General features: G+C 32.8%; 1 protein-coding gene across 1 annotated transcript in view; it reads left to right on the top strand.

The window, feature by feature from the left end:
- Window positions 1-15,443, top strand: part of LOC143043106 (uncharacterized) — a 69,274-nt gene that overhangs the window by 25,086 nt on the left and 28,745 nt on the right. The window contains exons 4-7 of the mRNA XM_076215567.1: window positions 5,854-5,920; window positions 6,583-6,620; window positions 10,022-10,111; window positions 14,824-14,905. Coding sequence (XP_076071682.1) covers window positions 5,854-5,920; window positions 6,583-6,620; window positions 10,022-10,111; window positions 14,824-14,905 — 277 coding nt within the window. The remainder of the gene's footprint in view (window positions 1-5,853; window positions 5,921-6,582; window positions 6,621-10,021; window positions 10,112-14,823; window positions 14,906-15,443) is intronic.

Here is a 15,443-nt window from a genome sequence, read left to right as displayed (position 1 = left end):
ACATCAGATTCCCGACTGAAGACAGGTGCAAACAACATTAAATATATATCTAACGTACAGATCATGTATTTGATGACAAGTATGATTTTAGTCAAATATTACAATATATAAAGACCATGGTTTTAGTCAATAAAACCATGTTCAACCCACCATTGTTTTCTTAAAATGTCCTGTACCAAGTCAGGTAAATGGGCATTATTACACTATAGTTCGTTTCTGTGTGTAACATTTTTTTGCTGTGTTTCTGTTGTGTCGTAGTTCTCCGCCTATATTTGATGTATTTTCCTTAGTTATAGTCTGTAACTCAGATTTTTTTTAATCTATTTATGAATTTTGAACAGCGGTATTCTACTGTTGCCTTTATTTGACAGATAATGTGTCAATAGGTCTTACTTTAAGACCATTTATTTGGTAATTATATATTAAGTATATACTATGCTTTCATAAATTAATATTACTTATAAACCATGTATTTGGTAAATATATTATACGTATAGAATATATGTTTGATTAATTGAAATTACTTATAGACCATGTATTTGGTTAGCAATATAGATTATAAGAGAACATAGATATGATCAACACCTTCGTAAATTTTACGGACGCCATCACGTGTTGGTTGATCGTTACGGAATAACCGTTTCACAGATGATATCGGATATGTTCCTTATGTAGTAACTACAATACCCTTCCCTTTTCACAAATGTGACCTACCGAATTAGACTATTTACCGGATTTGTAATAACATAAGCAACACGACGGGTGCCACATTTGGTGCCACAGATTCTGCCTTTCCTTCCGGGGCACCTAAGATCACCCCCAGGTTTTGAAGGGGTTCGTATTGCTAAGTCTTCAGTTTTCTATGTGGTGTCTTCTGTGCTATTATTTGTCTGTTTGTCTTTTACTTTTAGCCATGGCGTTGTCAGTTTATTTTCGATCTATGAATTTGACTGTCACTCTGGTATCTGTCGACACGCTTTTAAATTGAATGTAATTTGTATGTTAACCGTTAATTTTTCAATGAATTTGGATTTTTAGATAAAAAAAAAAACGTAATATATAGACTGTTTATTAGTTCAATATACTATGATATCTAGATATACATTTTATAAGTAATATGTACTTGTTCAATGAATGTAATTAGATACATTTATATACATTTATGTAGACCATGTATAAATGTTTTACTCAAGAGAATATGATTTTTGAACATGTTACTTAAAATATACATAATTATGTTCGATAGATGTTGGTTACTTGCATTGTACCATGAAGTACCATGAAGTAATTCAATAGATGATGGTTACATATATTATACCATATAGTAATTTCATTTATGTTGGTTACATATATTGTACCATGTACAAATGATATTACTTGAAGACCATTGATTTGTTCATTAGAATTTTTCTTTTTAGACATTTACACTTTATGTAGACCAGGTATTTTTATTCAGAAGAACATGATATTTTAGATATTTTATTTGATGTATACCATTTTTTCGTTTATATATATTTTTTTTACATAAAAGCATTTTATGTAGACCATTCATCGTTTCAATAATATATGATATTAATATACAGTTGAGGAAGATCATACATTCGTTCAATAGAATAAGATTGTTAGATACATGTATATACATGTACATGTAGACCATGTACCAATGTACTATTCGAAAGAATATGAATTGAGCTATTTTACCTAGAAATATACATTTTATATAGACAATGCATTCAGTTAGCATATGTTGGTAACATACATTGTACCATGTATTTGTATACTGCAGGTTGGTAATTTTTATGTTTTGTCATTATATATTTAATTCGGTTTAATATATAAATCATCTCTTTGTACATTTTACGGACGCCATCACGAGTTGGTTGAGCGTTATGTAATAACCGTTTCACAAATGATATCGGATATGTTCCTCACGTCGTATCTACAATCCCCTTCCCTTTCATGAATGTGACCTACCGAATTAGACTATTTACCGGATTTGATATCACATAAGCAACACGATGGGTGCCACATGTGTAGCAGGATCTGCTTACCCTTCCGGAGCACCTGAGATCACCCCTAGTTTTTGGTGGGGTTCGTGTTGTTTATTCTTTAGTTTTCTATGTTGTGTCATGTGTACTATTGTTTGTCTTTTTCATTTTTAGCCATGGCGTGGTCAGTTTATTCTAGAGTTATGAGTTTGACTGTCCCTTTGGTATCTTTCGTCCCATTTTTAAAGATCCAGGTTTTTTATTTTAAAATGTTGATAATAGACCTTATATTGGTCTGTAGTTGTTACTCTCTTTTATACAAAAAATTCAATAGATGTCTTTTTTATAAGACATTTATTTGGTCAAAAGATGTTATTTTTAGACTATATATTCGTTACGAAATATAGATTACTTCATATATATTTTTTTGGTTCATAAAATTTTATATTTAGATACAATACTATGAATTAATACCATACTTTTGGTAAGTATCTGATTTAGCGTTTAATTGTTCAATATATATTACTCATAGACCAAGCATTGGTCGATAGAATGTACTTGTTTAATTTTTACCTTTTATTTAGACCAGGTATATTTGCACAATAGAATATGATTTTTAGAAATATGAATTTTATGAAGACCATGCTAACTATCAGTAGAGGTGTATATGATTTTTAGATATACAAATTGTATGTAGGCCATATATTTGTTAAATAGAAAATGATTTACGATGCCTTCTTTTTATGAACACAGCTTTAAGATATGTGGTATACTTACCACAGAGACAACTTTCCTTTCAAGTCACACTAAGAAAAAAGTAGTTGTAACTATGATGTAAAGTTGTCTCAAACACAACATATATTTGTTCGATAGATTACGATTTTAAAACCATATTTGACCATGTATTTGTTATAATAATAATATGCTTTTTTGTCTTGATATAAACGTCTTGTATTGAGATGTTCAACAGATTAACACATACATACATATCTGGTCAAAATTCTGGAAAAAGACTTTGTATATAAACCATGTTTTTTTGTTAATATATATTGGTTAAAAATCATATATTTGGTCAGTATACATTACTTATAACCAATGCATTTGGTCATTATATATTATTTATAACCAATGCATTCGGTCATTAGATATTATTTATAACCAATGCATTCCGTCATTAGATATTACTTATATATCATGTATTTGGTAAAAAAGTGTTGTAACAAACAACGGTTTTGGTAAAAATTTGTGTTATAGACTGTGTATTTGTGGTGTAAATGTTAATTTTGAACTGTGATTTTGGTCAATATATATAAATAGGTTAAAGATCATATGACTGGTCAGTAAATGTTAATAGTGAACAAGATATGTTGTCAATAGATGTTGGACCATGATATTTCTGGTCAATAAATGTTTGTAAGATACTACCAATTAGGTCAATAGATGTTACCTCTCAAAGGGTTTTTCGCTCAATTGAATTTGATAATTAGATATGTATGTATGTACTTGTAAATGCCTCCGACACTCGAAAGCTGCGCGGGTACAGTGGCATCCATGAACACTCCCTATTGGGATTAATGTAGATGTATCACTAACGTATATTTATATGACAATTTTTTTTACAAGGACAATCATTCCCCACCCAACACAAAGGGATGGTGGAGGAAGCCGAAGTTCTCGGAGAGAACCACCGGGCCACTCGGTGAAAACAGACAAAATAGCGAGATATCAGAAGATTGATCTCCATGTCTAAGTAGGGGACAACTTTGACCAACCGAGGCCCCCAGAGTACCCATTCTAGTTTAAACTCCAGTCTGGGTACCAGAGATGTGTGTAAGAGGGTGAAAATTACCCTTCTGATGCGAATCGAACTCGGGACCTTGAGCACTGTAGCTATCGGTATTAACCACTAGACCACGAACTCACACTAAAGATAATCGTCATATTTAGTTCTAACATGCCTCGGCCTGTGGATACAAGTTTTCAAAAGTATAATTATTTTTCCAAAAAAGGGTTTTTTTTATTATACAAATTCACAAGATATGAATGGGACAAAATGGCCCGTGTTTGTTGTGACGTTTTAGATTTAAACGAACGTTATCTATGTAAATTATTAAACCAGGGATATCGTTACCATTAATTTCTTAAAACCTTTACTTAACATTTCCATAGATATCAAAAGTTGGTTTTGAAGTTTGGTTGTACCAGTAAAAACTTATTTCAAACGGGATAACATCCTCATTTTTACAGAAATTTTGTTAACCGTGCTCTTTAGAAATGATCCTTGTAAACGTATCGCTCCATTAAATTAACTTATTTTAAGTGGTTACCAATTCAACACTGTAATAAGATCATTGAATATTGTTTTAATGGTATACATATTGATTTTGTTATCAGTAAATTAAAGGCAACCTAAATATTATTAGTATGTTATTTGCATATACAAAATCTACAATCTGTCGATACCTGTATCTTGGCATTGCACAAGGTCATCTTTTTCTCTGACTATTTATGACGTCTTTACACTAAATCCATTGGATGTTGGATGTGTACGAATTGATAATTTAGATGCATGATTGTTTTTATTAGTTGTTAGTTAACAGCGAGTACTCTCAGATCTGTTCCTAGTGTCTTTTTGTTGTTGGGATATACAAATATCCGGCCACGTGCACTTGTATTTTTGTCCATCTGATGAGTTAAGCCTTTTTCAACTGTTTTTTATAGTTCGTTCTTACGTTGTACTGTTATACCAATGTCCAGATTATGTAGGATGTTGGGATCCCGCTAACATTTTTAACCCCGCCACATTATGTATGTACATGTATGTGCCTGTCCCAAGTCAAGAGCCTGTAATTCATTGGTTGTCGTTTGTTTATGTGTTACATATTTGTTTTTCGTTCATTTTTAAAATAAATAAGGCCATTAGTTTTCTCGTTTGAATTATTTTACATTGTCATTTCGGTGCATTTTATAGCTACATGTAACTTTGAGGTATGGGCTATACTCATTGAATTTTATTAGAAAATGTATATTAAATACAATAACATGAACAATATAATAATTTTGTGTTTAATGGTAAGAAAACATGAATTTTTTGAATAATTTTTTTTGTTCATAGTTCGAGAACAAAAGTATACATTTATTGTAATACTTGATAATTATTCAGGCTGTTACACAATTAAATAGTGAGACGAGATATAACACAATATATGGAAATATCAAATAACAAACATACATTAAAGTTTATGTCAACATGTCAAATTAACATGAAAGTAAGTTTTCAGAGTACTCGCATTAAATAAAAGCTAGTTAAATTTATACATTTTCGAAGCTTTAATGTAGTTTTTATTTTTTGTTTATCTATGCATTAGAAAGAACCAACTGTTATGTATTTGTTTTTAATCTCAATTTGCTGAATATCCGGGGAGCCCTACTTGCATGTGTCTCGTATATGAATAGATCGAGGTGAAAGTTACGAAAGTAGTTTCGGAAACATGATTAATCGTAGTGTAAACCAGGAGAAGAAGTATAATTGACCAATCCAATTGAAGTATCTATAGATATAAAAATCATGTACGAAAAATATAGCAATGTACATTTAAATGTAAACATGTGAATGCAAAGACAAATTCTGCCACAACAAATATATTGAAAAGCATACCAAGTTTGATTTCTAAATAAGAAAAAAACATATCTTAGGTTACAAACAAAACTTGAAAAAAAAACCAAATAGACTATAATTGAAAAAATACGGAACAACAGGACCACTGAAGTGCAACAAAAACAAACGACAACAAACATAGAAAATCTTTCCTGAAAAATCTTACATTTTAAACCTTATATTAAATGTACCTTCCTTATATTGTAGATTATAATTGCAGACCGGAGACTCCAATAGCAGACATCCCATTATGTTCAAATGTTTATCTCTCAAGGTGAAATTGTATTGCTTTATTCTTTTCAAAATCTCCGTGTATAAGCTTATCTCATAATAGTATTTAAATAATGACGGAACAAAATTGGGGATGGGGGGGGGGGGGGGCTATAAGTAAAGGTATTTTGCAATTGGAAACTGTATGACACTTTCATTTACAAACTGGTTTGGAACGACTAGAATTTACCATCCGATATATTTATAGTAATCATCAATCAATAGATATAGATCAAATAGCATCTATATCAAATATAATATTGATTTTATGAAAAACAAATCAGCAGGATTGTTATTACAATAGCACTCAAAAATTGATCTAAACTGGCAAATGATTGAAAAAGGGTAAAGAAAACCTTATGATATACCAAAAGATACTTTTTGAAGACAGACGTAAGATATCGTAGTAAACCAAAAGGAAACAATCTCAATTATCTTAAAAGAATATATACATCTGAAAAAAATTCATGAAATCATTATATTAGTTTTGATTTCAGATTTAAAAAAATAAATCATTCAATTTCAAAGATACTATAGAGCACATAATAGAAAACTGTGTTCTGACCTTTTTTGCAGAAGTAATTGTTAATAACAAAATAAAACCATAGAAGTGATGTGAAATAAAACCTAAGAAATACTATTTAAGCTGGTTTTCTTCAATTTCAGAAATGACAAAGAAAATAAAAAGCAAGACATAAAACCAGGTAATAACTTTAGACAAAATGAAGCCTTGATTTTTCACTGGATTATTTTGGGTTACAAAGGTTACTAAAGTAAGTTTTTGCCTACATGTACCATCATTCCTTCCTGTCCAGTTTTTTTCATAATTGACAAGTGGTATTTTTAAAATAAAAGAGCAGCAAAATCAGTTTCATGGCATTTTAAAAGGACTATGTTATACAAATGACGTTAAGATTGCGACATGATCAACATCGAATTCGGAACATTTAGAGAATGTCTTCTTATCATAGTTGATATGTTGTTGTCCATTCGTTTTATGTGTTTTGTCATTTGATATTGCCATGTGACTAGGGACTTTCCGATCGAATTTTCCTCGAAATTAAGTAGTTTTGTGATTTTACTTTTTGCTAATATAAGCAGCTGTGGAACGTTTTTTATTTTTATTTTTTTTCTTAATTGTGCAATCCGAATCAAATATTGATTTTAAAAAACGAGTTTCTGTCTATTCAGTAAGAAAATTTAATGTTTGGAAGAGGACCTTCTATAAAATTATTATTTTGAAGATATATTTGAATTAGTCAAGAGGTTTTAGTGAGGTATATAAAGATCATTGAATTTACCCGTTAAGCCTCGGTCACACCTTACCGGATAGCACGAACGGACGCCTAACGGACGAAAATAAAAGTTGTCCGTTGACAAACTTGTTATCCGTTGGGAGTCCGTTGATGTACTGAACGAATAAAACGGACGTGTAACGGATGCATAACGGACACACACCGGATATGCAACGTACGAGAAACGGACACGTACCGGACAGAACGGATGTGGAACGTACATCCAACGGACGAGTACCGCATGAAACGGACACCTAACGGCAGCGTACCGGATAAAAAAGATGAACAAGATATACGGAAAAATCAAAGGCGACAATAATAATACATGTAAATCGCATAAATATTCAAAATGTTTCTGTGTAACTGGTTTTGGTTTGTTCTTCAAAGTTCCGCCAAAGGGCAGTGTCTGGCCTGAATACGAACTGCTTGATTGTGAAGACGTACCTATTCTCTAAAATCGGTTATGAATAATAAGAATTCATGAATCTTAAGAAATCTGACATACCAATAATTGGCATTTCTGACGAAATTTTCAATTGGCATTTATCCGTTTCAGATCCGTTCATCATCCGTTTTATCCGTTATATGTCCGGTAGAAGTCCGTTTCTCATCCGTTCAACATCCGTTTTATCCGTTAAACGTCCGGTATAAGTCCGTTGGTGAATTTATCTTCCAGACCTCCAACGCATGTATAACGGACACGTTATGAATACAAAACGGAAACGAAATGGACGAGTACCGTACAAAACGGACGCCTAACGGACGTTCAACGGACATTTTATCCGTTGGGCGTCCGTTCAAAGTTTTGAACATGCTCAAAATCTTCCACAGGACAGAACGGACGTCGACGGATAAAACGTACGCTTAACGGGCATGCAACGGATATGGACGGACGTCTAACGGACATCAACGGATTAAAAATGTTATCCGTTGGGCGTCCGTTCGAGCTATCCGGTAAGGTGTGACCGAGGCTTTACATATATTATTTTCGAACTTTCACTTATAATTTTGTTGACGCATACAAAGCAGATATAAGAAAAACACATATATTCGAAGTATGCAAAGCGTATGATCGAAAATTATTAACATTTATCACTTGATTCGTCCATCGTTCTTATTCAATGCCTCATTTGCTCATGAATTCAACTTGAATAGATCATAATCCATCCTATTAACTTTTTATCAGTATTCACCAGTTGACTTTGAAGATATAGACAACAGTTTATCATTAATGGGTTATTAGAGGTATACTGTATAATATCGAAATGTAATTTCTTATAAGGTGTTTACAATTATACACATTGACGTAAATGGTTTTTTCAATTGTTCTTCCCCGAATTGATTTTGTCGAACACTTAAAACAGTGTTCCGATATATATACCCTTGAAATGATAAAATTTAGAATGGAAAAGGGAAATGTGTCAAAGAGACATCAACCCTACCAAGGAGAAGACAACAGCCGAAGGTCATCTATGGGTTTTCAATGCATCGAGAAACTAATGCACACGGAGGCGTGCTTCAGCTTGCCCCTAAAAAGGTAACCAAGTCAGCGACAATGAACGTCACCCTTAACTCCGAATCATACAAGACTTACAAAGACCAGAAGCTCCTGACTTGGAACAAGTACAAAAATGAGTTGAGGTTAAACAGTTTTTTTTTAGATCTCAACCCTTCCTCTATTCCTCTTGCCATAGTAAACAAAAAACAAACGCATAACAGTACTAACAGTAAAAGTCAATTAAAAATGTCCGAGTTCGATGTTAGAATAGGTAACAAAATAAACTAAACAAAATAATAATGATACATAAATTAATAAAGGACTATTAGCAGTTACTGACATACCAAGTCCAGACCCAAAATAAACTGATTAAAAGATTATTTCTTCAACATATGAATATCAAGTACAATCTTATCCGGTTAGGGTTTAGTATTATACTATCATAAAGTAGATGAGCAGAACATAACCTGTATAATGCCAATTTATTTCCGATGCAAATATCCTATAAGTTAATGCTATGCCCAGTAACAAAGTATCCTGGTTACCAAAAGCGTATTCTAGATTAAGATATATAGCTCTCTCATGTACAGCTCTGGTTCCTTGCCTGAACTTTGGCTTTCTTTTTGTAGATTGTAAATAAGCTGTTCGTTTTTTATTAAGCTTTATATTTGAAATTATTTGGCCTCGAACACTACTGACGATATATTTAATGTCGGAATGCGCATCTGGTAGAGAAAAAAATGGTACCGTTAAAGTTTTTACTACCATTTGGTTGATGCATCTGCTGGGGAACTATTACTCCACCAACCCAGTAGCCAGTACTTCGAATTCAATAATTAAATGATTATACTGATTTTGTGTTATTTGATTTGCAGTTCATAACGTTTAAGGAATAATTCAGGAATAGACCTTCCTCGTGTAAATCTCGGATTCCTGTTGTGACTGGTCTTTTTTTGTTGTCGATTTTGATTTATTTGCTATTCATTTTTGTTAAGCTTTGGATTTTTAAATAGTTTGGCCTCGACCACCCCTTACGGACATTTATTATCGAAATCCGCATCTGGTGTGCAGAAATATTATTACATTTTATCAACGCCAAAAAAAGGCAATAAATGCACACCAGTATGTATTAACAATTATGCTTTACAATCCATTCTGCGTAAAACCGGTACCTGATTTGTAATGAAAAAATAAAAAAATGCAACTCTTAATCCATATCCAGAAAATAATTGAAAAGAAAAAACATTGCTCACATTCAAGTTTTAAGAATTATCACGTACTATAAAACATACTTTTCTTTTTCTAAAAACAGTTTCAAACACAATATTGCAAAATATATCCATACCAGTGACGAGAACTACCGGTATTGTTGTGTGTACATGTCTTATCGCAATATCCATTGGTAAGATACTTTATATAGTTAGCAAAAAAGTAAAGACAAGCATAGAATAAAGACTGAATTGTTTATGATTATTTTTATCACAAAGTGCAAAAGACAAAATTTGCAGATAATCGCAATAACTTCTCGATTTGAACTTGTTGTTTCTGTTGTGTGTGGTTTTGTTTAATATTTTTAACATATACAAGATGACATGTATAGTTAATTATGTTCTTTTTAATATTTAGCAGCCTAAAAAAACTTGTTTGACTTTGTATTTAATTATGTGACCGTCCAAGTGCTAGTTCCAAATTCACATATAATAATGACATATAATCCTGCTGGCCACAATATTACCGGTGACCTCAACATTGTTAATAACACTTGTCTACGAAATGTGTTATCAAAAGGTCCGAAATATCGTGAGCCTAAATCCATCAATTGGAAATACAACTTTAACATTTTGGTGGATTGTGAGGATTATGCCAGGCAATGGGCTAAGTGCGAGAAGGAAGACATAGACAATCTTTCAGAATAGATTAAGGCAGTGAGGTCGTTGATACAAATCAGAATTAACAAACTGAATGGGTCTATCAATGCCCATGCTATGTCAATCTTTGAAGACCCAAATGTTGCAAAAGACTTATCCTACCTCCATGACAAATATGTTGTTGTTTCCGCAGACTATGTCCCAAACAACATCGGTGTTGTGTGTAAAAGTCATTACATTAACTGCTTGATAAAAGAATTAGGTATCGACAATTCACATGGAAACTCAACAAATACCCTCACGACACTTTCCAAAGAGGAAAATGGGATAATCATAGGTCTGTTCTATGTTCCTTTGGAGTTTCAACCAAAGATGAGGAACTGGATCTTCCATCACTGTATTGGATACCTAAACTACCTAAGTGTCCTTACAAACAACGATATATTGTTCGGTGCTCCACGAAACCTCTTTCTAAATTATTAACATCTATTTTATCAGCAACCAAAGACGGGCTTCAAAGTTATTGTGAAACTGCATATTCTAGAGGTGGCGTGAATCAGATGTGGATACTAAAAAATCCAAAGATCTTTTAGAGTACATACAATCTAATTCTCTTTCATCTTGTAATAGTATTAAAACGTTTGACTTTTCTTCAATTTATACAAGTATACCACATTCAAAACTAAAATACAAATTAAAAGAGTTGGTTTTGATTTGTTTCATAAAAACGAATGGTAAACGTAATTACAAGTATCTTGTCTTAGGGAGGGATACATCCTACTTTGTAAAGGATCACTCTGAATCAAACAAAAAATTCTCTGAAACTGACATTATCAAGATGCTTGATTTCTTGATTGACAACATATTTGTTATGTTCGGAGGACGTGTTTTTCAACAGACTGTCGGCATTCCAATGGGAACAATGTGTGCCCCTCTTCTTGCCGAATTGTTTCTTTATTATTATGAGGCTGATTTTATACAGGAACTTCTTAGGAAGAAAGATAAGAAGTTAGCAATATCCTTTAACTCTACTTTTCGCTATATAGATGATGTTCTTTCACTAAATAATTCAAAATTTGGTGACTATGTTGAACGCGTCTATTTCATCGAACAAGAGATACAGGATACTACAGATACAGTTAATTCGGCCTCATTTCTTGACTTGCATCTAGAAATTGACAATGAGGGTCGGTTGAAAACAAATTTTACGACAAAAGAGATGATTTCAGCTTTCCAACTGTGAACTTTCCATTTCTAAGTAACAACATTCCAGCAGCACCTGCATACGGGGTTTATATCTTCCAATTGATATGTTATTCCCGTGCTTGCATTTCCTATCAGGATTTTCTTGATAGAGTGCTGCTGCTCACAAGGAAGCTATTAAACCACGAGTTCCAAATGGTGAAGTTGAAATCATCCATTCGTAAATGTTACGGACGCCATCACGAGTTGGTTGACCGTTATGGAATAACCGTTTCACAAATGATATCGGATATGTTCCTTACGTCGTAACTACAATCCCTTTCCCTTTCATGAATGTGACCTACCGAATTAGACTATTTACCGGATTTGTAATCACATCAGCAACACGACGGGTGCCACATGTGGAGCAGGATCTGCTTACCCTTCCGGAGCACCTGAGATCACCCCTAGTTTTTTGTAGGGTTCGTGTTGTTTATTCTTTAGTTTTCTATGTTTTGTCATGTGTACTATTGTTTTTCTGTTTGTCTTTTTCATTTTTAGCCATGGCGTTGTCAGTTTGTTTTTGATTTATGAGTTTGACTGTCCCTTTGGTATCTTTCGTCCCTCTTTTTTTCACAAATGGTATCGGATATGTTACTTACGTCGTAACTGCAATCCCCTTCCCTTTCATCAATATAACTTACCGAATTATACTATTTACCAGATTTGTTATCACATTAGCAACAGGACGGGTGCCACATGTGGAGCAGGCTCTGCTAACCCTTCCGGAGCACCTGAGATCACCCCTAGTTTTTGGTGGGGTTCGTGTTGCTTATTTTTTAATTTTCTATGTTGTGTCATGTGTACTATGTTTGTCTGTTTTTCTTTTTCATTTTTAGACATGGCGTTGTCAGTTTATGTTCTATTTATGAGTTTGACTGTCCCTCTTGTATATTTCGTTCCTCTTTTACACTGCAGGTCAAAATTAGAATGTAACATATTATCAATAATTTTCAAAAGATAAAGAGTAGTAAATATGGCCTATGGACTATATTGATATAACCACTGGATGTTATCTATAATTGTATTTTATCATAAACGGATGACTGTAAACTCTTAATCAATGTGAATGAAAATAGTCCATTGATTTTATTATTAAGTACTACGATATCGCATGTGTGTACGTATGATACATTGGATAGTGTTTGAACAGATAAACGTTGCTCATTGGGCAGGAGATATTTGTCTGTAGAAGATGCATATTATGTGACAATTTGAGTTATTAGATATTGGCTAGTTTATAGTTTCAAACGATTAAGATATGTGTGATTTTATTTACATTCGTATAAAGTTGAAAAGTTAATTACGCTGTAATCGAGAAGTGAAAGATACTAAAGGGACATTCACACCAATTAGTCGAAAATAAACAGACAACGCCATGGCTTCAAGAATTACAGACAAACAACAGTACACACAGTACGGAATAGAAACACCATGAACCATATAAAAAACAATGCGGTTATATCAGGTTCTCCGGGAGGGTAGTAGATCGTGGTCCACATTGTGGTTCGCATTGAATTGCGCATGGCAGTTCAAACCCAGTATTAAGTCTAATTCGATAAGTCACATTAGGGTAAAGGAGACGGGATCGCAATAACGATAATTGGAACTAATCCTGTATCATCTGTGAAATGAAATGAAAGATTTTTTCGAGTGGTCATTATGGCTTTCAACAGATAGAAAAACTTTACAGTATAGTCCGCTATGAAAGGCCCGACATAAAAAATCTGAAACAAATCAATTGCGAAAAACTTACGGCCTTAATCATAACGAAATAATTAACTCACAGATATGACAGACTTGAATAAACGGCAACCAGTGAACTAAAGGCCCTTGTCTTAACAAAGGCATATAGAGAATAGAGAGGGGTAAAAAATGTTTGTTTTAAACAAATTTTGACAGGAAAATACCCTGTGACAAATTCCATATACGGTTTCTTACTACCCCCTCCCCCCTCACCCTACAGATCCATACAATGTTAGGGGAATCCAGAGGGGATTTGGTCTCCAGTCTTTAATTAATAATATCGTTACATATTGTTTAAAATGATATTATGGAGAGGGTTTACAGGAAAAAGAATAATAAAGAAACAAAATTATAGAAAAAAGGGCTGAATAAGAATATGAAAAAATAATGAGATGCAAAAAAAAGGACGAGAACTTGTTAATGTTAGAACAATAAAACCTTCAATCGATGAACAATGTGCAAGTTCAGAAAATCCTGTCACTACAAAGATGCAAATTTTTCTGACGGTAAGCCGGCGTTTTTGAATATATTAATTCCCAGCGTTATATCTATAACGATTTCCTGGATGCACATATTTTCTTTTAATTGTATCTTTGTTACCTCTAACTCTTTCAATTATTCATTTGTTTAATTCACAATTGCTGTTATTGGAGTCTATTCTATTTTCTATGAATTAAAAAAATATATAGGGTTTCTTAATTTGACCAGATTATTTTACAAAATATAACAAAACAAAATGACAAACATACTCTCTCACTATTCTCCAATAGCATTTGATAATTATATTGATTAAATACCTACAATTGAAAATTACTATCAAGATTACTCCCGAGTGTCCAACTTTCTAACAATCTCACAATTTATATTCCCGATTGTTCTACACTATTTCCGTATGTTAAAATAAAAAAAATATGGGACAATCGGGAAAGCATTGTCCTGTTTAAGGATGAGACTATATCACTAAACAAAAAACGTTATGTTTTGTTGTGGTTAATTTTACTTAGTTTGTATTTTTCTATGTTAACAATTTGGTTAGTGTACTTTTGTTTGTCTGGTTTTTTTTCTAGCCATGGCGTTGTCAGTTTATTTTCTATTTACGATTTTGAATGTCCTGTTGGTATCTTTCGTCCCTCTTAAAAGAGATCTTCACACTTAAAGTCTTTACTACAAATTGATTTTTTTCTGTTTTAGTAGAAAACGTAATAAGAGTACATTTTTTGTAAAAAGTGTTAATTTTGTTCTCTCGTGACTTTTGTAGCTTACATAGTGGGAAGTACTATTTGGTGTTATTGGAAATGTCCCAAACAAACAGATCAGGGAAGTTTAAATGCCATATACAGGTAATTAATACATTGGTTTTATCGGTAGCAAATAAAAGTGACACATGCACAAATTAATTAATTCAATTCAGTCCTTCGTTAAATATGGGGAGTGGGAGGAGGGAAAATAACAATTTATGTTATATTCCTTTATTTAATTTTTTAACTTCGTGCGATTTAAACAGTGCAAAATATTTTGCTTAGCTAAAACATATGATTATTTCAATATTTTGCAGAATGCTTTTGATTATTTAAAGGTCCACTGTCCAAGATTAGGTGGCCGCAAACACGGTTAACCCCGCCACATCGAAAGCTATCATTTTTTTACAGCATATTATGGCACCCTCAACGGAGTTGGGTTGACATATTGTTATTGTTCGTTTCTTTTTGTCTTATTATGTCACCCGATCGACAATGTCGGGTGACATATTGCTTTTCTTATGTTTCTTTGTTATTATGTCACCCGATCGACGAAGTCGGGTGACATATTGCTTTTCCTCTGTTTCTTTTTCCCTATTATTATTATTATGGCACCCTCAACGGAGTTGGGGTGACATAT

Source organism: Mytilus galloprovincialis, chromosome 8 (assembly GCF_965363235.1).
Source record: "Mytilus galloprovincialis chromosome 8, xbMytGall1.hap1.1, whole genome shotgun sequence".
NCBI classification, from domain to species: Eukaryota; Metazoa; Mollusca; class Bivalvia; order Mytilida; family Mytilidae; genus Mytilus; species Mytilus galloprovincialis.
This window is presented reverse-complemented; position numbering and strand designations above follow the sequence as displayed.